The 27,448-nt window shown below is 45.6% G+C and overlaps 2 protein-coding genes and 2 non-coding genes across 5 annotated transcripts in view; 1 reads left to right on the top strand and 3 right to left on the bottom strand.

The window, feature by feature from the left end:
• dennd2b (DENN domain containing 2B) overlaps positions 1 to 22,737 on the top strand; it is a 58,511-nt gene extending 35,774 nt beyond the window's left edge. For both annotated transcript variants that reach the window (XM_035419713.1, XM_035419714.1), the window contains exons 5-20: positions 207 to 352; positions 1,078 to 1,293; positions 2,825 to 2,921; positions 3,061 to 3,105; positions 3,429 to 3,613; positions 4,993 to 5,102; positions 5,466 to 5,535; positions 7,463 to 7,540; positions 9,669 to 9,809; positions 10,179 to 10,327; positions 16,211 to 16,388; positions 18,736 to 18,777; positions 19,506 to 19,617; positions 20,891 to 21,130; positions 21,744 to 21,830; positions 22,096 to 22,737. In XM_035419713.1, the coding sequence (XP_035275604.1) occupies positions 207 to 352; positions 1,078 to 1,293; positions 2,825 to 2,921; positions 3,061 to 3,105; positions 3,429 to 3,613; positions 4,993 to 5,102; positions 5,466 to 5,535; positions 7,463 to 7,540; positions 9,669 to 9,809; positions 10,179 to 10,327; positions 16,211 to 16,388; positions 18,736 to 18,777; positions 19,506 to 19,617; positions 20,891 to 21,130; positions 21,744 to 21,830; positions 22,096 to 22,130 (1,931 nt within the window). In that variant the 3' untranslated portion in view covers positions 22,131 to 22,737. The remainder of the gene's footprint in view (positions 1 to 206; positions 353 to 1,077; positions 1,294 to 2,824; positions 2,922 to 3,060; positions 3,106 to 3,428; positions 3,614 to 4,992; positions 5,103 to 5,465; positions 5,536 to 7,462; positions 7,541 to 9,668; positions 9,810 to 10,178; positions 10,328 to 16,210; positions 16,389 to 18,735; positions 18,778 to 19,505; positions 19,618 to 20,890; positions 21,131 to 21,743; positions 21,831 to 22,095) is intronic.
• A 956-nt stretch (positions 22,738 to 23,693) lies between these two features.
• Positions 23,694 to 27,447, bottom strand: rpl27a (ribosomal protein L27a). The gene is made up of 5 exons (XM_035419716.1): positions 27,423 to 27,447; positions 26,647 to 26,710; positions 26,433 to 26,508; positions 24,784 to 24,958; positions 23,694 to 23,861 (listed from the first exon to the last, which is right to left on the bottom strand). Exons 1-5 carry the CDS (start codon positions 27,423 to 27,425, stop codon positions 23,733 to 23,735), a joined length of 447 nt encoding a protein of 148 aa, XP_035275607.1. The 5' UTR covers positions 27,426 to 27,447; the 3' UTR covers positions 23,694 to 23,732.
• On the bottom strand, positions 24,563 to 24,694 carry LOC118228549. The gene has a single exon (XR_004765522.1). It is a non-coding gene; the product is annotated as a small nucleolar RNA SNORA3/SNORA45 family (small nucleolar RNA).
• Positions 25,915 to 26,046, bottom strand: LOC118228550. Its single transcript, XR_004765523.1, has one exon. It is a non-coding gene; the product is annotated as a small nucleolar RNA SNORA3/SNORA45 family (small nucleolar RNA).
• Position 27,448: the final 1 nt, after the last annotated feature.

Below are 27,448 nucleotides of genomic sequence, written 5' to 3'. Positions count from 1 at the left end.
CCCTCCCTCTCCCTCTCTGTCTCTCTCTTTCTCGTGTGAATGTGTCTTTTTGATTGCACAATAAACTCATCGTATGTGGGAGCGAGAGCGGTGTGTGGATACTGTACCGTTTCTTCCTCATTGTTTTACTCGGCGTTTACCTGTCTGAACCTGTGACCGTGTGAGCTGAGATTGCACCTCGCTGTGCTTCCTGTGCTGCTCTGCAGAGGCTCTGAAGGAGAACCCGTATGAGGACGTGGATCTGAAGGGCCGTATTCTGCTGAGGAAGTCCCGGCTGTTATCCGAGAGCTCGCGGAACTCACTCAACAGGATGTGGACCCCCCAGGACAGGAAGTCCAGTACACCTCCCCAGGTAATTCAGCATCGCTAATGGAACAGCCATGTATTTTCCTTGGGTAAGATGAATCCGCCACCCCTCTCAGCCCCTTGGCCCTGGGATTGCAGCTTGGCGGGCCCAGACAGCGTGAGAGGCCGAGGTCCTCTGGATGCACCAGGAGATTTGTTTCACAGGTGACATTTCCCCTCCGTGCTGTGACGGAAGTCTTCTGATGTGCTGAAGCGGTGTGTTCTGCCAGCCTAATGCAGCTGGGTGGGATTTAGGCTTTTAGCCTTTTAAACCTTGCACTGGCTGATGTTTCTGTGAATGCAGAATATTTTGCATGTTAATGAAAGATTGATAAGTGGGCCAGCGGTGAGAATTAATTCAAACAAATGGAAAATACTGCTTTCTGTTGGGGATGTGCATCCACTGAAAATTCATCCTAGCTAAAGTGACTATTGCTGATTGAATTGATGTGCCTGAAAATGTGATTAAAAAATACAATGAAAAATTATTCTCAAGAAAAGATTCAATGTGGTATCTAAAAGGAATGGATGAATTAAATAAAATATTTATAACTTTATGATCTAAGAATACTACCCTTTGAAATGGTCAGCCCTTTTTGAAAAAAATTGACACCTCAGCTTCTATTCTGGTGCCAGGTGTCAATCATGTCCTGTCCCTAAGTCCGATTGTGGATCAGAGGTTGCCCTGTGTGTGTTTCATGAAATGTCTGAGTGCCTGTTTTCCGCCCCCAGCTGCCCTCCAAACCCGGCAGCCAATCTCTGCGCCTCCCGGGCCCCTCGGACAGGAAGTGCCACCGGGCCTCTCGCCTGAGCAAGCGGCACGGCCCTGATGACGTGTTGCTCCTCCCCCCGCTCGGCGTCCCCTCCTCCCCCTGCGGCCTGCTGAACGACGGGCTGAGCGGGGGCGGCGACACCCTGGGGCCCCGCTGCCGCCGCAGGGTCCCAAAGGTACGGCCTGGCACGGCCTGGCACGGCCTGGCACGGCCTGGCATGGCACAGTCCACCACAGCAGTCTTCTCCCTCATACAGGAGTGTTGTGTCCTGAGCCAGACTGTGTTGTCCCCACTAGGCCATTCTGCTGAGTGTATAAATGCTGTAGATTCCACACAACGGTGGAGTCACATGACACCAGGGTCTTTATCACCTTGGGTTACATTTCCTTCCCAGTCTCTCTGCACTTAATTCATCAGTATTTCACTACACTCTTCTATCTTTGCATTTCAAACATCTTTTGATGAAAGAATCCCATTTTCTTCTTCTCTCCCAATTTGGAATGCCCAATCGTATTTTCAAAATCGTCCGATAGTTGTGGCATCCTCAGCCACAAAGTGGCATGCACCGCAGGCTGCAGTTCTCTTTCACTCTGCAGTCCACCAGCATAACTGCACAGCCATTCCGCTGGAGGACAGCTCCACTTACAGAAGGGGGCAGACCGCAAGCACCTGCTGGATCAACTCTTGGCCAATGAGCTGCAGAACAGCCTGATCACTCCCCACCTCCATGTGGGAAGTGCTACAGCCAGGCCCAGTTACAGGCCGTCTTGCTGGGCTGCCTGGCGGAGACGTTTCCAGCAGTCATGATTGTATTCCAGCACTGGGGCCCATTACTGCACTGAGGGTTAATGCTCAACGTGGGTGCGCCACCCAACAGCCCTCTGGCTGCATGGTTCATGTAGCAAATAAAAGCTCTTCCTGTAGAGCTGAATCCCTACATCTGAGAAAGCTCTAGCCTGACCAAAACCAATTTACTTTCATTTAAAATGTCAAGCGCCTCAAAGGCTTGGGAAAGAACACAAAGTTTGTTTTTCTGGCTGCTGTCACTTCATCTAACTCTTGAGTTGGACACTGCGCAGATTTCCAAACACAATCACGCTGCAGAGCGGCCAGACTGACTCTGGATCCTGTCACACACTCGGGCTGCGTGCTCGCTGAATGCCAGTTCTCCCGCTAGTACTGTATGCCGCGGTGTGGCCTAAAACACCGGAATGCCCCCCTCGCGTGGCACAACCGTGCCTAAAAGGACAGTGGCCGCCGGCCCTTGATGACCTGATGGCTTTCCCGCCCCTCCTCCTCCTGTCGTTCGGTCCCACGCACCTCCACGCAGTCCATGTCTTCCAGCAGACCGTCTGGCCGTATGATTCTCATAAACGTTCACAGGAGTCGCAGGGCCCCCGGTGCATGTTTCCGTTCGGAAGCTTTTCTGCTCTCACGGTTCCTGTCCTGAAGGTCTGAGCTGTGACGGCAGATCTTAATTTTTACTGCGCCTCTGAGCCCCGCACCCCGCTGCAGGTCCCAGTTGTTGAACAAAGCATTCAGTACATTTAAAATGATTTATAACCGCTCACTCCCGATATTTGGGAACACAGGCTCGGGTTTTATTGGCAGGACAAGCTCCCAGAACAGCTCATTATTGTATTACTTTGCAGCGATATTCCCTTTGTCCTGGCAGACTGTGAGCTGTGGAATTTCTCTGCTTTCAGTTGGTGCAGAGAATAAACTCCATCTACTGTTCTAAGAGAGGGAAGAAGAGACTGAAGAAGCTCTCCTTCTCCAACATAGAGCCATCCTCTCTGAGGGGTAGGGTACCTTAATAAGCTGAATATATCTGAATCTATGTGTTACGCCCACCACACAGAGTTCCCAGTAATCCATGTTTTCAGAGCTTTGCCCTTCTGATTTGTAATCAGACATGTATCTCTCTTGTGTCTGTTTGCAGAAGACAACAGCGAGAGTGAGAGTGACTCAGATGACAGGTTCAAAGGTGAGGGGTCGCCCCAGAGGCAAACACCAGCAGCCTACTGTCTTTTTTCCGGGACAGCGCTCTGCACAGTACCGTCCACCACAATGGCCCTGTGCTGGGGTTTCACAATGCTGGCACAAAGATTTAATCTCAAAAGCATTCTATTAAGTCTGTTGTCTCATTTCATTTAAATCTGATGTTCACATGACTTTATAGTGAAGGGCTTTTCAGTGTAGTTATGTGTTCTTATAAAAGAGTACAGGATGTGCCTTAAATGCATTAGTAGTATTAGCGCATGTTGTTTTTCATGTCTCACGTGCTGGCTGTGTGTTCCTATCCCCCAGCTCACACACAGCGCCTCCTGAAGCTGCAGTCCCTGCTGCGTCGCGCCCCCAGCTACCGCACGCTGGAGCTGCAGCTCATCGAGTGGCAGGAGCGGGAGCTCTTCGAGTATTTCGTGGTGGTTTCCCTGAAGAAGAAGCCCACCAAGAACTCCTACACCCCAGAAGTGTCCTACCAGTTCCCCAAGGTAATGATGACATGGACCTTGGGGGGAACTTACTACTGCTTACTGCTTTCTTGCTTACTGCTGCTAAGCCACCATGTTTTGTACCTTCTCACATTTGTACTTTAGCCATTTCATATTTCATGATATGAACAGTCCATTCAGTGCATAATGGAGGTCATCATTTTATAGTCTACAGCAAGTTTCCTGTGCCCTGGTCCTATTAGCACTCACTTTACCAATTAAATTAGTTTATGACAGGGCAAAGTCACCTCACCTGGTTCCTGGGTCTAAACTAGTTACGCATTTTGGCGAACGCAAATACCAGCAGACCCTGTGGCTCTCAAGGTCCAGAGCTGTTTACCAGTGTGTCAAGAATAGGCCTCTTCTTCCACTGTGAGTCTTGGCTACTCCATTAATTAACAGCTGTCTTTGCAAAAAGGGGTATTGTTACACAGATCCAGGGATTCAGAAAACAGTGACCCCTCTGTCACTCGCTGCTGTGCCATTGCTGTAACTTTATAATAGCTGTCCTGCTTATGGGAAATCAATTATCTTTTTTCTCGAAGACAGCCAGCTGTAAACCATCTGTGGATCATTTGCTTGTAGCTTGTTTAATGTAATCACGCTTACAGTGTAGGTCATTGTTTTAAATTTAAGTGCAGAGGTGAGCCAATAATCCTCTTTAGAGGCTGAGAAAAGTGACAAAAATGACTTACATTTACACAATGTTAACGTTTATTCCCGGACTCTGTGAGATTACATGTGTTGTTCTTACTCACTGGCTGTTAGTGTCCATTATTTCTGCCTCTGCTGAGGGCCTAGATGAGGAGATAGCCGAGGTGGACGCATGCTTTCGCATTTAGGCCATAGGGAGGGAGGTCCCGGGATCTTTATCAACAGTAAGTAGTACAGCCAGGAAACCGTTGCCATGGCAGTTAATTGTTTAGTTGCGCAAAAGAAAATGTATCCCTCATATTTTGTGGAGCTACGATAGGGTCCCCTGGAGAGATGAGCTATGCCGGCTCTCTGCCCAAGGAAGGGCACACAATGGGGGTTGTTAGCCTGCAACAGAGCAGGCCAAAAGACTGTGGGGAGTGGGGGGGGGGGGGTTCTGTGTGTTCAGTCCAGAGGGCTTTTCTCTCCCTTTACTTCATGTTGTTAACTTCCATCGCGCTCTTTTTTTCTGCTTCTTTCTATCTCCTCCTTTTACGAACGACTTCCTCTTACGACCCCCATCCGGTCTTTTTCTTCATCTCCTTCATTCTCCTTTTCATTGTCCTGTTCATTCACTTCTTCCTCTCCTCTTCCTCCTCCTCTTCAATACCATGTCCCTTTCCCTCTTTGGATTCCTTACTTCTTCCTCTTCTTCCTCTTTCTGCTTATCTTCCTCTTCCTCACAGCTGGAGAGGCCCACTAAGCAGGTCAGAGAAGCTGAGCAGCGGCTCAAGGCCATCCCTCAGTTCTGCTTTCCGGACGCCAAGGACTGGAGCCCCGTGTCCGAGTACAACAGGTAAACAAAAGCATCACGCCTAAGCGTTTACCCCCAAAAATGCCATCACTCCTCTATGTACCACTGTCAGTATGTCCAGGTACCGCAGATAAGAACCCCAGAAAACACACTGCCTGTGTGTCATTGAGTGTGTTCTAGTACATAACGTCGGGTTACCTGAACTCACCCTTCCCTTTACCTTCCCCTGTTGCTCGGTGTTCAGGAGTTAATTCTCCGGCTAATATGCCGGAATGTTCTTTCGGAGCTGCAGAGGTGTCGGATCACCATAACATCCCTGCTGTGCTTCAGTGCTTGTGAGTGTGATTTCTGGCACTGTAAATGAGGCTGTGACAGTGATACAGAACTGCCTATGTTTGAACACAGTGAGACCTTCTCCTTCATGTTGACTGGGGAGGATGGCAGCCGACGATTTGGATATTGCAGGAGGCTGCTGGTAAGGCCCTCAGCTGCACCTTCTCCACCAATCACTGCACTCAATTGAACCTTCTCCACCAATTTGTGCCTTCTTTTATTTTCCCTGTCCATATGCAGCATTTAGACTGAGATAGTATTATAGTGTCAACACAGTTATAGCGACTGTAATTACAGAGGGTGAACAAATGACAATTGGCCGGCTACTACTTACATAGGTTTGTTATTGTGGCCTGTTTGCTTATAAATGCTTATAAAGTCTAGATTTTCTCAGGAGAGGATGAAAGGAGAAGTGATAAGAAGTATATGTTTGTGACTGTAAAGTGTCAACGTGGGATTTTAGAGCTCTGTGTTTCATCATCTGAAGTTCAATGTAGAAACATGATGTGGCTTGGGGTGTGTGTATGTCTGCGTGTGCGCATGTGTGGGAGAGAGAGTCAGAGAGGGAGAGAGATTGAGAGAGACTATGAATGATTTGGGCAACGGTAGTTGTTCTCATTTACTGCGTTGTCCCTGTAATTCTGCTTACTGCCTGCATTGTCCCTGTAACTCTGGTCATTGTAGTGATTGTCCCTGTAACTGCCCCTGTAACTGTTGGACTTTCTGCATTGCCCCTGTTACTGCTCACTGCATTGCCCCTGTAACTGTTGGACTTTCTGCATTGTCCCTGTAACTGTTGGCTGTCTGCATTGTCCCTGTAACTGTTGGCTGTCTGCATTTCCCCTGTAACTGTTGGACTTTCTGCATTGCCCTGGTAACTGTTGGCTATCTGCATTGTCCCTGTTACTGGTCACTGCATTGCCCCTGTAACTGTTGGCTGTCTGCATTGCCCCTGTAACTGCTGGCTGTCTGCATTGCCCCTGTAACTGTTGGCTGTCTGCATTGCCCCTGTACCTTTTCGCTATCTGCATTGTTAATTGTGCTTGCTGCCTGGTGGATGTCCAGGGGCTGGCGAGGGGGTCGCATTCCTCAGGATTCAGCTTTGTGATTCTAACCATGCTCCACATGCTTGATTTAATCACCCAATGCACTTGCTCAAAAAAGGAGAAGTTTTCATACCTAATATGGACATGAGGACTGGGAATTCTCTGTCTGATCTTGTGTCTATACAGCATGTGTGTGTGCATGTGTGGTTGCCTGTATGTATATATATATGTGCCTGTGTGTGCGTGTGTGTCTGCTTGTATATGTGTGTGCCTGTACATATGTGTACATGTGTGTGCATGCATGCGTGTACATGCGTGTGTGTGTGTGTTTGTGTGTGTGTGTGTGTGTGTTAATACATATGCCTGTCTGTTTGGTTGTGTGTATGTGGGAGATATCCATGCTGGTCTGTGGTAGTGTATTCAAGAGGGTATGGCTGAAACATGAGCTCTGAGATGAGGGCGCCTGGGTTGTGTTTACGATGGCAAGACTCTCCCCATTGAAAGCTTCTTCCTCTGCATGTTTGTAGCCCAGACTGTGTCTGTCAGGCTATCAGTTCACCAGGAAGACTCTCCTGCACCCAGTCACCATAGCCTCTGAATCAGTGCTCCTGTGGGGACAGAGATCAGCTTCAATACACTGTGTCATCTGCATTTTTCAATCACGCTATAATACAAATGGTGCTCTCTCTCTCTTCAATTAACCTCATTCCACTGTAACCTCATTATAATAATTTGGTGTGTTTTTTTTTCAAATACAGCTCTATGCCAGTATTCCATTGTAACATATGAACCCTTCAGGTTGGCTTGTGTGTGAAAGCCACGATCACCCACTTGTGAAACCATGGTGTCGTGTGCACTGCAGTCAGGCACTGTCTCCTGTGCCGTAGCGTGACCTGCCAAGGGAATGCTTTCATCTGTCTGTACACGCTCCGTGCCCAGTCAGCCAAACCTGTTCACGAGGAGCTTTGTCGAGACACCGATGTTGATTTTTCACTTTGTGCCTCTCTCCCAACTGCCCTCCAGCCATGCGGGAAAGTTCCCCGCTTACCCGAGGTCTACTGCATCATCAGCCGCCTCGGCTGTTTCGACTTGTTCTCCAAGGTGAGCTCACGGTTTCATTCCTTCGGAAAACAGGCGCAGAAACCTGATCTCTGGGGGAGAAAAAAAACACAGGGATGAGGAGAAGTATGTTTCCCCAGAGGCCAGACCTCTGGGTCCCAGAGGAGGATTCTGTCGGCTTTGCTCTCGGAATCGAAAATCAAAGCCGCCTCTTTCGACATAAACCCATTTATGTTTTCTTTGGGGTTTATTTCTTTTGTTTTCCACCCACCTAGCTGAGATGAAAGAGTGAGCTTTTAATGATCTCCCAGCTTTGAATCTTTGCTGCTCTGCCTTAAAGAGCAAATTACATCAAAAGCCAGTAAAATTGCTCTTGAGATCGAGCAGAGGGCCACACTCCAAAGCACATTCCTGCTGAGGTCGCGCTGGACTGTGATTATAAATGTCCTCGAGTGAAATCTGGCTGTTTATAATCAGTGCAGAGATGGGATTCGGAATTTTACCATGGTAACGGGCAGGGAACTGTCATTTGCATTAGTCATTTCCAACATCATAATGTGTTAACCTCTAAGACACTGGGTTTGAGTGTGTGGACACGCCCTGGTCACTGGTCCACTATTGACTTCATTTGTGCGGTGGGCACAGCAGCCCCACTGGCTGGTGCTTAATTGGTCATGGCTTGGCATGGAGGGAGGGCTGCAGTCAGCTGGATTGTCCTCATAGAATAGAATAGAATAGAATAGAATAGAATAGAATAGAATAGAATAGCTTTATTTTTCTTTTTTCACAAAGGAACTTTGGTATCTGCATCAAAAATTGAACCGTAAGCATTAAACATGCAGAGGGCAGCTCATTACATGCAGAGCATATTTCATTAATGGTAAATGGACTGCATTTATATAGTGCTTTTATCCAAAGCGCTTTACAATTGATGCCTCTCATTCGCCAGAGCAGTTAGGGGTTAGGTGTCTTGCTCAAGGACACTTCGACATGCCCAGGGCGGGGTTTAAACCGGCAACCCTCCAACTGCCAGACAATCGGTCTTACCTCCTGAGCTATGTCGCCCCATTACACTGACAGACAACACAATTCATAAAAACAGACAGACAGCAGGCAATGCAGTAAAATGGCTACATTTGACATTACATTACATTATAGGCATTTAGCAGACGCTCTTATCCAGAGCGACGTACAACAGGTGCATAGGTTCATGATGTGGAGGTGCAAAAGAAACACTAGAGTGAAGTAAGGATCGTAGTGCCAGAAGTGACCACATCGATCAGGAATCCCAGTGCCCCAAAAAAAAAAAAAATTTGGCTATGGCCAATTATGCAGCACCCCGAGGGGGGCGGCTGCATTGCGTAGCTGGGTCTGTTATTGCTGATTGAGAGCCTGCAGATCCAGTAAAGCCTGCTTGTACCTGTTAGGTTTAATGTGCACTCCTCTGACACAATGACTGCGCAGTTCAGCTAATGGTTTCCAGAGGGAAGAGAAGCAGCATGCGCATGTCTGCGCATGTCTGCGCATGTCTGCGTGCCTCAAGCTGACAGATAATGTTACAGTGATAAGACTGACCTATAAATACAGTTGAAAATTCCAATTTGGGAGAAAATGGAGCTTAAGATGTTAAAAAAGAATGTAATATGATAGTCTGACTCAGGCTCTGGCCTGTGTCCACACAGCCTCTTTATAAGGGCCTTTGAGTCTCATCCTGAGGGAGTCAGGGATTGAATTGTGGGTTTTGGGGGAAGTGAGATGGAGGTGGGTTTGGGGGGGAGTGAGATGGAGGTGGGTTTTGGGGGGGTGAGGTGAGATGGAGGTGGGTTTTTGGGGGAAGTGAGATGGAGGTGGGTTTGGGGGGGAGTGAGATGGAGGTGGGTTTTGGGGGGGTGGGGTGAGATGGAGGTGGGTTTTTGGGGGAAATGAGATGGAGGTGGGTTTGGGGGGGGAGTGAGATGGAGGTGGGTTTTGGGGAGGGGGGTGAGATGGAGAGGTGGATTTTTTTTTGGGGGGGGGTGAGATGCAGGTGGGTTTTGGGTGGGTGAGATGGAGGTGGTTTTTGGGGGGAGTGAGATGGAGATGAGTTTTGGGGGGACAGAAAGCGAGAGCTCTGTTTGGGGGAGGTGAGGTGACTCCTGTATGTTGAGGGCTCCTGTTCTCCACGGTGCAGATCCTGGATGAGGTGGAGAGGCGCAGGGGCATTTCGGCTGCCCTGGTGTACCCCTTCATGAGGAGCCTGATGGAGTCACCCTTCCCTGCCCCAGGGAAGACCATCAGAGTCAAAACATTCCTGCCTGGAGCAGGGAATGAGGTGAGCCCTCATACGCCCATGACTATGAACCAGGGTCCAGGACTGCAAGTACGTACAGTATATTATAATGAACACATTCCCCCATTTCCCAAAAGTAATCCATGAGAGATTTGGAATGGCTGCTATTTTATTTTGATTTGCTTAGCTCCTCAAGCACCTGTATGCCAAGCGACGCACATTTTTCACATGCCACGTACCATTTCATATAATCCAGTTCTGCAGCTGGACGTTTTACTGGAGCAGTTACTTTGCTCGAGGGTATAACGGCAGTACCTCACCTGGAATTTGAACCTGCAACCTCTGAGTTATGAATGTCGGTGCGTGACTGCTGCGATGTGTGATGTGAGATGTGTGCCTCCTGTCTCCTAGGTGATGGAGTTGCGACGGCCCTCGGATTCTCGCCTGGAGCACGTGGACCTGGAGAGCCTCTTCAGCTGCCTGAGCGTGCGGCAGGTGGTGCGGATCTTCGCCTCTCTGCTGCTGGAGCGCAGGGTCATCTTTGTGGCTGACAAGCTCAGGTGAGACCCGAAACTGGTGACCGTTAACGCAGTTCCACTTCGAAATTGAACTCCCGTAAATGCGAACCTTCACCTCAGAATGTGCAAACTTTAGTAAGATCCAACACCTCCACCTCAGAACTGTTCAGTCCACAAGTTACTGAGAGCACTTTATCCTCCAGAAACTGGCCAGAAGAAAAGAATTTGACATAATGCAAACATCTTGGATGATGAATCATGTTGCGGTGAAAATATTTTTTGTTATATATATATATATATATATATTTTTAATGGAATGTCTATTGTCGTGTTGCTTTTGGCGCAGTGGAATGCATGGTTCCTGAGATTAAGACTCAAAGACCGAAAATTAATTGCCAACTCTTACGAGGATATATGCTACATAGTAAAACATGTAAGGTATGGTAAAGCTATCAGGCTCATTCCTTTCAGTGGGGTGGGCTTGGTCTTTTGGTTGTGGAATGTGTTAAGCACGAAGCCACATCCTGTGGGGTGTATGAATATCAAGCAGGATGTGAAATTGGAACTTTACTGCAGTCTGAAGCCTTGTACGGTGCAATCAGCTGCTGCTTCCCTGCATGAAAACCATACTGCTTTCCTCTTCCAACGCAAGAGCAAGCAAGAAGCAGTGCAGGCATGTGTCTACAGAGCGGTCACTTAAAGTCTCTATGGACGTCACATGACCAAAATCAGATGAAGATGTAACATAGCTAGTCATCATAGCAGTCACCCTCATTGTTACGCTGTGTTTTGTGCATGTGGGTAATTTAGTCATGCTGCCTAAGACATCATCCTTTGTTAATGTGTACAGAGAAGCCACCTTCAGCTTCGCCTCACACCATGGTGTAGCGGACATGTCGAGTCTCTGGCTTCCGTGCAAGTAACCAGTAATCCACTTTCCGTTCTTATAGCTGCCCAATCTCATCTTTGATTGGCAGGGAGACAAATTCAAACACATGTGAATAGCATCTGGCTTCCATGAAAAAGGATGTTATCTTGTGTTTTTGTTCTCTAAATAAAGTCTGTCTTTTTTTGTTCTTTCGTCCTATTTTATGGTGAGGCTCATAATTTACGCTGTGCTCCACTAAGTTACTATGTGTGTCTGGACTCATGGCAGTAGATCTCTGGGGTAAATCCTTCTCAGACTAGCAGCTGGGAGCATGAAATCAGGGCAACGCGGTGGTCAGATCTGCCTTATCCTGGAAAGAGACTGATCCCTAGCAGTAAATCAGAGAGCGCCATAATAATATCTGAAACATTTAGTGGTGGTGGTATTTTAAAAAAGAGGCGGTACCAGGGACTGCCTGCCTTTTTGTCTGTATGCTCCATAACCAGAGATGGCAGGCTGCCCCCCATTCGGTTTGCTAATTCTAGGCTTCCCCTGAGGATAACACAGCAGGGGCTGAATGATTTTACATGACAGCCCTGAACTGAAAGCGTCTTAAAGCCACACCCTTCAGGATCTGTCTGCGGCATTAAAAATGGAAGCCCTCCCCAGGCTTCACTTCGATCTGGTTTAGGAAGTAGGTCATCGCCATCCCAGGACAGCAACAGGGTGGCATAGTGGATGGGCAGGGCATGGATGAGACAAAAAGGGGCACAAGGGCCAGGGGGTCCCATCTACCCCCGGGGGGCTGTTGGATGTTTTAGGGGTGTGGACTGTGAGTGAAACACAAATTAGCATAGTGTCTGTCTCTCTCTAATCATCCTCCCCTGACATGCCTGTGTATGGATAAAATAAATAAATAAATTAATTAATTAATAATCACATCCAAATTGAGCCTGTACCCAAAATAGTTTTTTAGGTCCTCCATTTTAAAAGCTAGGTGCTGCAGTCAGATGCTGAAGCAGAGTCTCAGAACTGGAATGTGAGCCTGTTGGATACAAGGCGTACTGCACACACAGATTAAACCAGACTGCATCTGTTTGAGCCGAACCCTGAGAGCGGTTGCAGTCGAGGGTATTCAGATGAGCTGCTTCCTGCCAGCTTCTTCAATGGCCCCAAAGCTGTTTACTGTCAGTTCTTCAAAAAGCCCCAGCCAGTACACAGGAAACTTTTTGAAACCTTTTTAATGTCATAACCTGCTTTGTAGGGGGGATGCAATCGCAGGCCACCAGGCTGACAGAGCATCCCACATGACATGACTCACACACATTGGTCATTTATATCCATTGGCCAAGATCGGAGGGAGAGGAAAGGCAACAAGGCGTTTCCATTGATTTTCCAGCAGACTCAATCCTCCACATGCATATTCTCAATTGTTTTAGAGGTAGTTTGGGGCGAGTAGGTCATTTTGTGGTGAGTGAGGCTGAGTCTTGGCTCTCCATCTACAGTGCACTGGGGTTTTTGTGCACATTTAGCCGGGCTAGCATACCTCATTGAGTCCGAGATGAGGAACTCCCCTCAGTAAATTGCGCCGAAGTGACCATTTATATCATCAAACACTCAAGGCAAGGAGTTACTGGAAGACACAGTCAGGCTGCTGACCACTCCAGATGGGGAAAAAGGAGTCTTAGTCCTGAGTCTTCAATAACATTTATATAAACCTCAGCAGCCCCATGGTTTGATGATCGCCCCAACCAAGGGAAGTGACTTGTTTGTGCATTGCCTTGCCCATTTTGTTTTTGGTTTTCGCTGCCCTGAGTGCATTTGCAGAAATAATGTGTGGGTGCAGATCATTATCTCACCCCCTGTGTACCAAGGGTTTCTGGCCAATGGGGCTTGGATGGAGATTCGGTAACTGTGGTGCTTTCATTTTATTGTTCTTTGGAAAGCACATACTGAATGAGAGGGCAAGAGAAAGAAAATATGTATTTTGTGACTCTGGGTTATAAAATGCTTTGGCAGCACAATCCTTTTTTATTGTCATGCCAGTAAAGCTCATTTGAATGTAATTGAAAGAGATAGAGTGGGAGAGAAAGAGAGAGACAGAGAGAGTAACCAGGCTTTTCCCATGACTGCGGGGAATTAAGGTGTTTGTTTTTCTTCTGTGGCAGCCGGTGTTTTTCTCGGTATCTCTCGTTTCTAATTTGGTGCAGTGGATTGAGAGCGATGGCATGCGAAGCAAAACATCTAAAAACACCCCCGTTCTGTCAGAGACGCATAACCCAGCGCACATGCAGCCTGCAGACTCATTCAGACACTGTCTATTTCATATGAATCAGCGAGTGCTCGGAGGGAGTGGAGGGAGGCGTGGGAATGTATGTGAAATGTCGCTCGGAGAGTGAAAATTGCTTCTGCATCCAGGGGTTGACCAGATGAGTTTCTCATTGCCTCTTTCCGACACTTCGGCGTCGCCCGCCCGGGATTCGTTTGATTCGATCCAGACGCTGTTTCTGATTGAGATATAAACGCATATGGACGCTGCGTGGCTCACCGCACTGCTGCAGCTCTTTACGGGTGAGAACCCAGCCACCTGTGAACTGGTGGATGTGCCGGCGACCTTTGACCCATGCCTGGACATCGGAAAACTGATTATAACCAGTCTCAAGCTGACTGAACACATTTACAGGTATTATGGTGTGGATGTATGAATCCTTATGTATATATATGTATGAATGTGTCTATCGAATACATACATTGCAGTCTGTAAGTATTTGGACAGTGACACACTTCTTGTTATTTTGGCTCTGTACTCCAGCGCAATGGATTTTAAATGAAGCAATGTATATCAGGTCAAAATGCAGACTGTCGTTTTTAATTTTAGGGTATTTCCATCCATGTGGAGTGAACCATGTAGGAATTGCAGCCCTTTGAAACCGTGCCGCTGTCCAATACTTACAGACTACGCTGTATATTTTTGTATGCAATTAGCCACATATGGAGGAGACTGAAGGTTATTCTCTGGTCTCTGTATGACTGTACTGATTAAAAGGGGATGGGCTGTTCAGCGCTGTGTAGGAATGAGGCTGGGTGTGTGGGGTGTGAGAGGGTACAGAGGGACATGGGGACACAAGTGTTAGGAGTGACCATACAGGAAGGGCTGAACGCTTAGAACAAGCGCTGTCACATAACAACACTTCTACACCAGCTCCCCCGCTGTGACCCTGCGTGCTAACACCAGCAGTGGCTTACACCCATGAATGGAAAAATGCACAAACGTGCTCTAAAACACACACGCACGCACACACGCACACACACACACACACACAGTTTTTAGCACTGCTCTCTGTAGAACCTCCTGTAGTTAGCATGATTGTACAGAGCGTAATATTGGTCCCATTTCATCCACCCCCCTCGCCATCAGTGTTTTACAGATTTATAGACATACTTTGTGAAAAGCTAGGGTTTTGTTCGGCTTTGTGGGAGAGATTTTGGCTTTCCTCTCTGTGCTGTGTCACGCCAATGGTTCGTGACAGGGTGCGGAGGGGCTAACGCTCCACAGGCCTCAGCCATAGACCTGATACCCAGTGTTTTAGCCTGCCTTTGAACCTCTGCCTGTGTATCTGCACAATTCACCTGACCTACCACGCAGTGAAAATGGAAGCAAAACCTTACAGCAATACTGTGGGAATGCTAATAAACACTAATGAATACACAACTATGCTAAATCATCGCTGTTGCCAAGGGAACTGCCACCTCAAGTGGCGTCATAACGTCTCGCGTGTGGCGGCCTGTATGACCCCATGATCCACAGGGCTATAACACACCAGCCATGTTTCCCAAAATGCTTTAGGGTGTATTTTTATTCTCTCTATGTAATTATACCATGCGGAGGAGGAGGAGGAGGAGGAGGAGGGTGAAGAACGCTGTCTACAAGCTCGGAGCCGTGAGAAAGATGCTGTGCGGCTTGCAGGCACACACAACCGTCTAAAGTTTTACAGCCAATGGTGTTTTTTGTGGGCGCACATTCAAAATGTCAGAAACTCGGGTCTCAGTAAAGCTGGAAAAGCAGTAAATATTGTCTGCGCTGGGTTTATTTAAAAGAGAGGGAGAGACCTCGTGAAGCCGGGATGGTCTCACACCACGGCTGTAAAGACGAGACGTTTTACAGGGTTTTGATTTGCGCCATTTCAGTTTATGGTAAAGGCCGTCACGAGGAAACGAGGGGAAAGTACAGCAGGTTTAGGCGCTTGGCTGTTCCAAAACAAACCGCCAAACCCAGGACGAAACCAGCTGCGCGCCGTTCATCCTGGTCTTGTGCGGGCAGCTCGCTTCCTGGCAGCCGGCTGGCTGGGTGCCGTTTCACACAAAGGACACCTTGTTGCTCCGGGATTTCAGGTGAGCTTTAAAACCGATAACCGTGAAGAACCGGCAGTTAAGAAAATCAGGGGACGTGCCAAAGACGGTTCACCATCTTCACACGAGGGCGGTGCGTCACTGCGTCCAGACAATGGAGATTGTTCGCAGACAAACAGGATCTTATAGCAAGGGACATGACACAAAGGGCTGTGGTAGGAGGCTGGATTGCAGGGCATCCTGGGGCCTTTGAGTGAAAGCTGTTGTCATTGGTGCAGGGATGCACCTTGTGGTCTTCAGTCATATTCCAGTGCTGAGTGTGGCCTAGAATCCTGCAGGGTAATGCAAAGCTTTGCCATTGTATCGCCCAGCGAGTGAGGTTTAAAAAAGTGTAAAAAAAAAAAACATGTTCAGGTGAGTAAATACATACTCATGCCCTTGCATATATAAATGTGTATATGCATTTAGGTTTGTGTGTGTGTGTGTGTGTCTGTACTTTGGTAAATGCTGTAAGACATAAAAAACTGTTATACTAACAGCCTTAATGATTTTGTATATGTACAGATGAATATCGATTTCTCTTATCTTGGGTTGTCCCTGACATGCCTTTAGACTGACCAGCCATCTCTCTGTGCTGATGTCGCCTCTCTGTGCTGATGTCACCTCTCTGTGCTGATGTCATCTCTCTGTGCTGTGCCCCTCTGCAGTACCCTGTCCAGCTGCGTGCATGCCATGGTGGCGCTGCTCTACCCCTTCTCCTGGCAGCACACCTTCATCCCCGTGCTGCCCGCCTCCATGGTGGACATCGTCTGCTGCCCCACTCCCTTCCTGGTGGGCCTGCTCTCCAGCTCCCTGCCCAAACTCCAGGGGCTCCCTGTGGAGGAGGTGGGCCTCTCACATGCGCACGCACAAACACACACACACACACACACACACACACACACACACACACACAAACACACACACACACAAATATGTACAGTGCCCTCCAAAGTGATTCACCTTGATGAAAATGAACTATAGAACAAACAATACAGATAATGAGATGTATGCTAAAAATGTAACATTATATTCTTTTATGCTAGCACAATTCCTCAGGCAAAAAGGTTTTAAGTTTCTTTTGTTCTCCGAAGACTAATTTGTCTGAATTATCATAACTGTTTTCAGTACTTCCCTTTGGATGGGTAACACTACTGAGTCTTTTTCCTTTGATCTGCACTTGGGGATTTTCCTTTTCAGTTCAAACTACAAATTTTCAAAAATAATACACAATTACAATGAATCACCTGCATATATGTGTTTTAATGTAAAATACCGTAATTTATTGGTTACTTCTCTAAAACCAATGCTTTGGTTTTTTCGTTTCTGTATGGGCCTTCTTATTTCTACGTTTATTTGAGGTTCTCCAAGCTGTATACTGCTGATATCATTAGGGTTTAGGGTTCATTTTGCTAAAGGATTTCAGTTTTATCTAGAATTGAAAAGATTTCTTGAAAGTGAACATCGCCATGGGTTTTGAATATGTTTATTTTGGCTTGTAGCCACAAGAACCCAGGGATTTTGACAAGCATTTGTTTTTCAGTCAGCTTTTTAATCATTCTTGTTTATAGTTTCTGGACATTTTTGATTTCTCCTTGGTTCCTTTACTTTCCTTTACAAAACTAGGAGAGCTCTTCTCTGTTTCTCATTAGCTGAAACAGTTTGAATTATACAGTCAATTATCCTGCTTGTTCTCATGAATTGTTTACTACACAGCATCAGGGAGGGCCTGTCCGCTATCTGGTGTGGAGGGCTGGGCCAGGGTGTTGATATTCTGGTTGGAGATGGTCGTGATTCGTGGTACTCCTGGGTGTGGGACTGGAAAGATTGCTCATGCAGTAGCTATTAGAGACCCCCAAGAGGCACAGTCCTGCTGGAGGAAGTCCGCCTCACAGCTTGTACAGCATCCAAAAACCTGAAGCCCGGCAGGCTTTCACTGCACCCACAAAAGGTTCTCGTGGAAATTAAATTAGCTACAGAAACAAGTGCCCACCGGTTTTTCAAATGGTTGATTTTTTTTTGTCTGCTAAAAAATCAGGAATTCTTGCAGAGTTATCCTGAAGGCTGTTGCTTTGTTTTGGTTATTCTTTTTTGCTTTGTTTTTGTTATTCTTCATCTGGATTAAAGGAACCTGAATGACTTGAGACTTTAATGTAACATAATTGTTATTTAACAAGAGTTTTAGCAGAAGTTTTCCGATTCTTAAAACTAACCATGACAGACACAGGAGAACCCCTGGATTATTGCAGGCAGTGTGAAGCAATTTACTCATTTAGATTTAGATCACACACACACAAGTCGTTGTTAATCACCGTTTTTCTTGATGCGAAGCGTCTGCTTCCGCATGCACTGACCTCCAAACTCCCAGCAGTCATGAGAGGGAGGTCAAACAGGAAGCCCCGCTACTGTCACCCGGTCACTGCTGCGAACGGCCATTGACCAAATGTGGATGTCATTGACCTGCTAAGTGTTGTTTCAGTGTGAGAGTGGGAGGGAGGCACAAGGTCTATACTCCCAGCTGAATGTGTTCAAAGGTCCAGCACTCAAACGGTAGTTAGATCAACACCATTATATAAAGGGAAAAAATAGGAATTTTCTCCACTCTCTCCAGTGCTTTCAGGCTGTTTAGTGCGCTCTCACTGGACCCAGCCACTGCTCCTGCCTCCCTCAGGAATGAGTGGGCGGGGCTACAGCTGCAGCTGCCGCTGGGGTTGGTGCCAGAGACTCTGAGTAGTTGGATCTTGCCCTCATTGTGGGTTTGGCACCAAACCACAGAGGAGGAGAAGCTATCAGTCATCTTTAATACACAGAATATTAGCCACTAATGCACTTGTAAACTTCCATCAGAATCTCACCCTGTACAATGAGCATGATTGGCTGCCATCTCAAAAATATCCCTCATACAATGAAACAAGTGCTTTAAATGCATTGATCAGAAGACATCTGTTGTCTTCAGAATCTTTCTCTCTCTCTCTCTCTCTTTCTCGCTCTGTCTATATATATATATATATATACTGTATACATATATTTATATATTCTAAAATGAATATAAAATATCTTTCTTTATTTTGCCTTTCCTTTATCTGATGTGGCTGGGGATAGGGATTGCAGATGGTATTTCTCATAATGAAAAGCTGAGTTTGTGAATCGAGGGTCTCAAAGTATGTGACTTCTATTCTGTCTTTTAATTCAGGCTTTAATGGTGGACTTGGGAACAGATCGCTTCATCAGACAGGTAAGCTCAATTCATTCTTAAAAGTTGTTCTCTCAAAAGATTTCAGCAGATAAATTATGTATTTCAACCACTTTTTATTAAGGTATTTAAGGTAAAGTGAACTGAGTGTTAAAATCATAAAACAGATGTGTACTTCACACTACAGCCTTACGAGTATTTAGAAGAATTACTGTGCAGGAAATTAAGAAATCATTATGGTGTTGTCTACCTTCACCGGAATCACAGCCCACGGGCCTGACTCCAAATACTACTCTCTGCTCACTCACAGCGGTCTGTGACTCACTCTTGCATCACAGACCAATGGGTTTTATTAAAAGGCTGTAAGTCGCAATAGAAACCGCAAGGCTATTGTTCTCCAGCCGTCCCCTGTCCTTAGTGGTGCTGTAATGTCTGCGCCCTCTCCTGTTTTTAAGGGGTAGTGCACAAGCCTGCAGTCCAACGTGTGCCAGCCCTGTTTCTGTGTGCCAGCCCTGGGCCTCCCCCATAGCTGCTCAGATCACATATGCCAAGAGCCCGCTCAAGCTAAAGAACTTACTAGTGCAACGCATAACTGTGTTTGAACAGGAAGAGAGCTAATTAACAACTATTTGCACTGTCTGAATTTCACTTGTGTTTCTAAAGGAAGGATTTTGTTTCTTTAAAAATGTCCCAAATTAGAAGTGTATGATTAGTTAAATGTAACTCGTTAGTTGGAACTTTCTTAGTAATTATGACATCACAATTCTTAGATGGATGATGAAGCCACACTGTTACCAAGGAAACTTCAAGCTGCTCTGGAGCAGGCTCTGGAACATAGAAATGACATCATCAACCCAGATACAGACAGTGAATCTGATGAAGGTATGGGAGTGACCCAGCATTTTTCTTATCTTTAAATGTCACACAGCTTGTAGCACTGTATTTCTTCATTGCACTTAAAGTGAAAAGTCCCTCAGGATATATAATTTGACAATATTAATGCAATGCTATGAACCCAAATTAAAGTGGAAGAGACATGTGGTCTTCATTTCCCCCCCTGTAACACAGCTGAACAAAGAAATATGTGTGGGCGGTGATAATTTGGGAGTCTCTGGGAAAGCTCCAACTTAAAATTTATCACAGTCATCTATACGTTTTTTCCCCCGGATTTTCAGGTATATGCAGCCCCTACTAAACTGTAATGAGAACAATACACATACATACAAAGGAGAGAAACTGATTAAAACCTGTTACTACCTCTCCATAGTACATCCATTTTATATCTTGTAGCAGTGCTTTTTGGAAAGGAGCACTGCTCCCTGATTTAGAACAGAAAAGAATCATTTACTTTGAATAAAGGAATGAAAGTTTCCTGGCAGTGCTCTTCTGGAGTGTGTTTTTGAGCTGGACTGTAAATATTTCTGCTGTGTTCACATGGTTGTGAGCTGGCGGGGGGGACTGGGTCATTTTGTCTGTGTCCGTTCTTATCCACAGAAGAATGTAGCTTTATTCCCTCACCTCAGATGATGAATGTTGGTGTAAATACTTTGTGAAATCTCATGACCCATTTACAAAACATATTAAACAACCGCTGGGGGAAAAGAGAGTTTTAACAATTCTCTTTTTTGGGGCGAACAGCGTTCCTCTGTGAATACCAAACACTAAATGAGTTTTGTGGGCTCCAGGGAATGCTGGCTGTTTGAATATGCTGGATATTATAAGGGTTGTTTTTAATGACATGAAGAAGATTCTTTTGATATTTTAGCAATTGGCATAATTAAGTTTCTTTTCATTCATGTAATGTGTTAATATGGGTTGTTCACTAGTATTTGTGGAATACAATGGAGTTTTTTGGCTGTTTTTCTGGTCAGATTTTCTGTTACTTGTTAGTTTTCTCACTCCTTCCACAATAAAGCATCCAGATGTCTGTCCCAGGGCTGGGACAATAATATTTACCACAGTGGTTCACAAACCACCCCCCCCCTGGGGAGCCGGGACAACGTACCTGGTTGTCGGCCCCTGACGTCAGCAGGCAGCCCTGATCTGTCCCTCTGTCTGTGCAGGCCATGTTATCAGCCTGAACACATCTCGAAGGGAACATTGCCTTGTGCTTGGCAGTTCATCTCAGGAAGCGTCTCTTCATGCCTTTCTGCAGAGTCTAACTCCTTGAGCAACCTGGTGTCGGAGGCCTTCATCCGATTCTTCCTGGAAGCCATCGGCCACTACTCGCTCTTCATGACGCAGAACGAGCGCGGGGAGCGGGTCTTCCAGCGCGAGGCCTTCCGCAAGTCCGTGGCGTCCAAAAGCGTGCGCCGCTTCCTGGGCGTCTTCATGGAGTCGCAGATGTTCGCCGGCTTCATACAGGACCGGGAGCTGCGCAAGTGCCGGGCGAAAGGTGCGGAGCGGAGACACGTTTTCCTGCCGGTTCTCGTTCAGCTCTCATCAAGCCCGAGTAATAACTCTAATATCTGGTGTTCGGGAAAGAAGGAACGAAAAAACGTTTTATCGAGTTTGCGGTGTCATCTTCAGTGCGCTCTCCCCTGTTCAGTCAGCATTAACCCGGCCACTAAAAATATTGAGCTGGCGCATGAAAACCTGTGTTTAAATTCTTTTCAACAGTGTAGCGGGGAATGTTTCTCCACGTGAACTGATGGTATTGCGCGCCCCCTCCTGGCAGTAATGGGAATCTCATGAAGGTCTTAAGAGGGTTAAAACATCTTTGTGGATTATGTTACCTGCACCGGCTGCATTGGTTGTTCTGTGGCACAATGACCACACAGCTCAGCTAGTGGCTTGTGGAGTGATTAGAGGGAGGTTGCAGTGGAGGGGTGGACCTACAATTAAGATTTGGGCATTCCAAATTGTAAGAAAGTACTATAATTGGGAATAAGAAGTGAAATAAAAATACATTTTACATGTTTCCAGGGTTAGAATTGCATTCCGCATATACATTTAAAACCTGAATATACAGACGCTGTGTAGCTAACCCAGTGTGGTGTCCCTGTCAGGTCTGTTTGAGCAGAGAGTGGAGCAGTACCTGGAGGAGCTACCGGACACAGAGCAGAGTGGAGTCAACAAGTTCCTCAAAGGCCTTGGTGAGTGGGAACCGCGGCACACGTGTATCACTGCAGCCAACGCACAGCCCCATGCACACTTTCTGTGGTACTGGCTACTCTGCACAAATGCACTTGATAGCATGCAGTGCACACTGTCACAATGTCCTTGGTACTTCACTCAAATACAGGATACAGTATGTACTTGATGAATACTTTGTTTTAGAATGGGAATTCACTATTTTTTGTGCGTGAGTGTTCAAATGTATACTGTAGTTTTCAACTAGTGTTTTTCTTTTTTTTCCAGGAAGTAAAATGAGGTTTCTCCACAAAAAGAACTAAAGAAAACACCCTGTTGCACCAGTCTGTGAAACATCAGGTTACGGAATCATTTTTGTACAAACCCGAAGTGTGCACATTGGAATATCTGATGTGCCACACACGTCGTCTACAGAACATTTATTGTAAATTGGAAGCTAAAACTTCAGTGGATTCACATTTTGTACATATTTTACTGAAAGCTTTCTGTGATTCTTCTGAAATTACCAATTTCTGTTACACCTCTGATAACTTGTGTCTATGAATGTCTTGTTTATTGTGAAAGAGCAGATTACTTGCTAATGGATGGTACCGAACGTGCATTCAAATGGTTTGAGGACCCACTGATTTAACTGCAAAAAACTTGTGTATTTTATTGGAGGTATGGTGAAAACTGAATGAATGTAGCGACTGGTAGTTTATATGCTAGCGTGATTGTCAGTTTTATATCTAAAACTAGCTTGCCTTGCCTATGAACTGAGGTACTTCATCAGAAATGCTTTTTGCTGCTTATTTTTGTAAATGTACAAAGAAAACATTCACATTTCCATCTCTTTAACAGCTGTGATTGTTCATGGTTGCACCACTGAAAAAAATTATTCAAAATATAAACGCTCATAGCTGAACTGAATTTTGTTCCTCGGGTATTCCTTGACCTAAAAAATAATTCAAAGGTACCTTTGTTATTCCCATAATCTTCCAGACATCATATGCTGATCATGGATCTTCAGGATGACTGTGCTGCCAAAATGCCCTGCTCTCCATTTTCACTTGTGTGGTTTGCACTTTTGGACGAATTTAAACCAAAAGTGCCAATTTAACTCAATTTCAAGAAACACAGCCATTTGTTCTCCATGCCCAATGCTGCTTTCAAGTGGTGGCGGATTTACGGTCTACACGAGTTTCCCCACCAGGAAGGTCCACATGAACACTTTAGGTCGGGTCGGGGAAATCGGGATTCAGATGCCACACAAATTGGCCAGAAGCTCCAAATCAATGGATCCCTTGAAGTTGAGCGCTCAATACAACTACTACCTTGGTTACATCTACAGAAGAAATTACTAAAACATTCTTGTGCAACTCCCAACAAAAACTTGCATACATACTCAAGGGGATAAGTGAAGTAGAGTAACGGGATGCTTCTAGTGTGACCTCACAGCGGTCTGCATGCCACGATGCATCAGACTGCGTCCACAGCCATTTTATTCAGGTTATGCCAGCAGCAGTCCTGATACCCACTGGCAGAAACTTCCTGAATGACAAATTTTAATGCAGTCAGGGTCGTTACAGCAAAATCATCAAGCACCATCTAGACAGGAGGAATGCACATCAGTAATCAAGAATGGGGGAAAAAAGGCTGGAAAGGAATGGACAGATCTGATCTTAACACAATTCATTGTCAAAAGAAAAAAAATGAGCCATGTTTCCCCATTGTGATGATTCAGTACTCTTCAATTTGTTTTCAATACCATAGTTCTATCACAGTACTCATGTACTGTAAGACATGCTCAATTTCATCTGTGGCTTCACCTATTCTCAAATTAAGAACTGCATTCTGGTGAACAGAGAAAGGGAACACACAAATTCATTTTAAACATTTATTCCTGCAAAAACTGTATCGGGCGATCACGCCATTAGCACACAAGCTCCACCCACTCCTTTGATCTTCTCCTCGGCCCTCCGGCTGAAGAACTTGGCCTTCACGATGACGGGCTGCTTGGGGAGTTTGCCTTTGCCCAACACTTTGAAGTACCCCTGTCAAAGCACACAACAGGGTCAGTGGCCATGCTCAAATTCGCCATTTCTCAGACATTCACATTCAGAAAAAATGTTACTGGCAAAACAAAAAGCAGGTCATTTTCAATAGTTTTGGTACATGACCTACTGTGAAACCACACAACAGCCTCATTGGTCATGCTCAAATTGACCATTTCTTAGACATTCACAGACACAGAAAAATGTTAATGGAAAACCAAAAAGTAGGTAATTTTCAATTGTCTTGGTACATGACCTACTACTTTATCTGCACTAAATATGAGAAAACTGCACGTGTGGGCATATATACTGCATACACTAATTAGACAGCTCAAAATATCAGGTAAACTGAAACCAGAACACCCCAAGTTAGTATACATGTTCATGTAAAACTGAATGAACTACTGCATTGGTTTGCTGTTTTATGGTAGGCCGTGAAGCATCATTTTGAGTTGCTCTTATCCAATAACCTTAACAATGGCATTCCATGCGAGTCCCATTGCTATCCACTAGTATTATGCGTTTACTTTGGTGACAATTTCCTTAACAAAAATTTAAACCCTTGTTCAAACCAAAGGGACCTTCACATTCAGCTTGTGTCAGTACACATTGTGTGACACCATATCCATATTTCCATACTCAGAGGCTTCAAAGGCCCAAATCTATCCTAAGCATATTAAAGCAGCACATAAACCGCACAAATGTGTCACTGACCCTGTGGCCGACTGGACCGAGAGAGGAGCCAGTCGGTGAATAAGATCAGTCTTCACTCTGCGAGAGCTCTAGCACACCAAGACAACGGCAGCGTGTCAGGATGAGACTCTAGTCTCGGAGCACCGAGCGCAGCTGCGCCTGCCAAACCCCACGCTTTCTCTGCGCAGACTCCACGTGTAGCACAGCTGGTACACAGCCCCGTACTTACAGCGCGCACGACATCAATGATGGGGGCGGGGCCTTCGGGCTTCTTGCCGTAGTTGAGCCTGGTCTGCTCGCTGACCAAAGTCCAGAGCTTGTCCAGGTTGATGGTCGGGCAGAAGATGGTGTTCTTTTTCAGGTGGTAATGTCTCATACCGACCTTACCGAAGTAACCAGGGTGGCTAGAGTAAGAGAGGGGGGAAAAGTGGGGACACAAGTTATCAACAATAGCCAGCGCTGCAAGACTCTCCTGAGACTTGGATATGAAATTTAATGAACCATTTCACACTTATTAAAACAGACTTTGCTGTTCAAATGAATAATTCATTTTCACAGCTAAAGGGAACAAATTAATTTCTCTGTAGCTTCAATAAGCTGGACTGGGTGTTGCAATCTCACATAATGAATCTCACATAATGAAACTCACACCTGCAACCATGCTCTGCTGTCTTGGGAAAATTGAGGCAGCGGGGAAAGGAAAATTGATTCCTTTCTATCTTATGAAAAATGTAACAAATTAATGTCATCATTATGATGTAAAAGGCTTACTGCATCACTTTCCACCACGTGCGCATGCCACAATACCCTGCATTGTACTCAGGGCAACCAACATTTGTGCAGAGAATGTAGAACACTCATCCACATCAAACAGTAACACTGCATTTCTTCTGGGTCTTTGAGAGGACATCTAGAAATTTACTGTGTAAATATGTGACAAATTTTTTCCCTCTATAAGGGAACTGATGTTGTAAAGTGTAAAGAAATCAAAAGGACTGAAGCAAAGCATTACATTCATCGCAAATTGCGCCTCAAAACCCAGGAGAATAAATGACACAGAACATTTTCCCAAAGAATGAGACGAATGCAATCAAGCTAACATTTTCTAACGACAACCATGAGGTCCAGCTAGCCAGAAGGTGATATTTCGTCATAAGTGTACTGTGCCTGTGTGGTGTATTGATTATTTGAGTGTTTACTCCCATTTTTCTAAAATGAAGAATCCAAAACAATGATTGCTTAAAAAGACCTTACAACAGCAACATAAATGAAATATGTACCTTTCTGACAAGAGATTTAACCAAATCCAGTGATTCAGACAAAACATACTGTTTAAAGCAATGGCACCGAACACATGTGAACATGTCACTGACCCTGTGGCCGACTGGACCGAGAGAGGAGCCAGTCAGTGAATAAGATCAGTCTTCACTCTGCGAGAGCTCTAGCACACCAAGACAACGGCAGTGTGTCAGGATGAGACTCTAGTCTCGGGGTCGAAGCAGAAGAGAAATCACCAGATGCCACAACAATCTACTGTGCACTAGATACATTTTCTCCAAGTTCCACACCAGGCAAAACAGCGCACAGGTTGCTAGTCGGGCAATACACCCACAGACACCAGGAGCATTACATTCCTAGCCACGTGCACATTCAGCTATGTACAGGCCAAAACACAAATCAGAAAAGCATAGTTTCTTTAAGACGACATAGAACAAGATGCCAACCTTATCTTTATATCTGCCAATGAACACAGGCAGATTAACAAGGTACCGCTAGTGCGGCTAGCAAGTTGCACCTTTTGGTTATTACGGTCTGGAACAGGGGTGCTAAGTAAAGGGTATATCTTCATTGAGTCATTAAAAACCCGTATATACTCACTATTTGTCAAAGTTGATTCTGTGGTGATGCATACCACCAGCATTACCACGACCTCCGGGATGCTTCCTGTGTTTCCCTGTAATCGGGCGAAGGAGAGTGGAGGACAGTCATTCAACAGAAAATCACCTCAGCAACAGTAGCGTAAGCGTACGGCCGGCACGGCAACTTCCAATGAGCACTTCGGTACAAAAACTAATCGATATTTGGTACCCACCGATGCGGCCATGACCGTGGCTGACGTGCCCCCTGAGCTTCCTGGTCTTGGTATTTCTAGTAGGCTGAGAAAAAGAGAAAAAGAGAACCAGTGAGTGGAAGCTGTGGGGGCTGCAGATTGGTTGTCTAGCCACGCAATCAGCATGCAGCACCACCAAGCTATGAAGCTACAACCGGTGCCTTCCTAAAGACATTTTCATCTGGCCAACTCCTCGTCTACGTTTGGACAAGTAAACAGAACATATTTGAACACTGAAAATGTAATGTCAAAATTGCTTTCCGAATAGAGGAGGAAACGAGATTTGACTTATAGTTGTTAGCTAACGTTAGAAATCTTCGAACATTGTAAAACATTGCATTAGCTCGCTAGCAAGTTGGGTAATGTCAGCTAAATTAGTATCCATTTACACGACTCAGATTTTCTAACATTACTACGGGCTAGTGCGATCTAGTTTCTTTTGAAACCCTAACGGTGCACATTTTCAAAAAATGTGCGTTAAAAGCAGAACAATACAACACGAAGTTATTCAGTAGCTAGCTAACGTACAATGTGCCTGAACAGGCCTAAACAGTAGGCTACAGCTAGAGCAAAATTAGAGAAAAGCCTCAATTTTAATGTATCTTATATTATATTCTGGTCATTTTGATTTTGTGACAGTTGACCACATTCCCTGTGTAATATAAAGCAACTAGCATTTCATTTTTGGCCTCTGAAACTGAGGATGTGGCTAGATTTTATTCGAAATCGTATGCCGAAATGTAGGAACGCGTACCTACCATCTTGGAGGGTGACTGAAAGAGGA

The sequence above is a fragment of the Anguilla anguilla genome, chromosome 5 (genome assembly GCF_013347855.1).
Source record: "Anguilla anguilla isolate fAngAng1 chromosome 5, fAngAng1.pri, whole genome shotgun sequence".
Lineage (NCBI taxonomy): Eukaryota > Metazoa > Chordata > Actinopteri > Anguilliformes > Anguillidae > Anguilla > Anguilla anguilla.
Note: the sequence above shows the minus strand (reverse complement) of the source record. Positions and strands in the feature narration are given on the sequence as shown.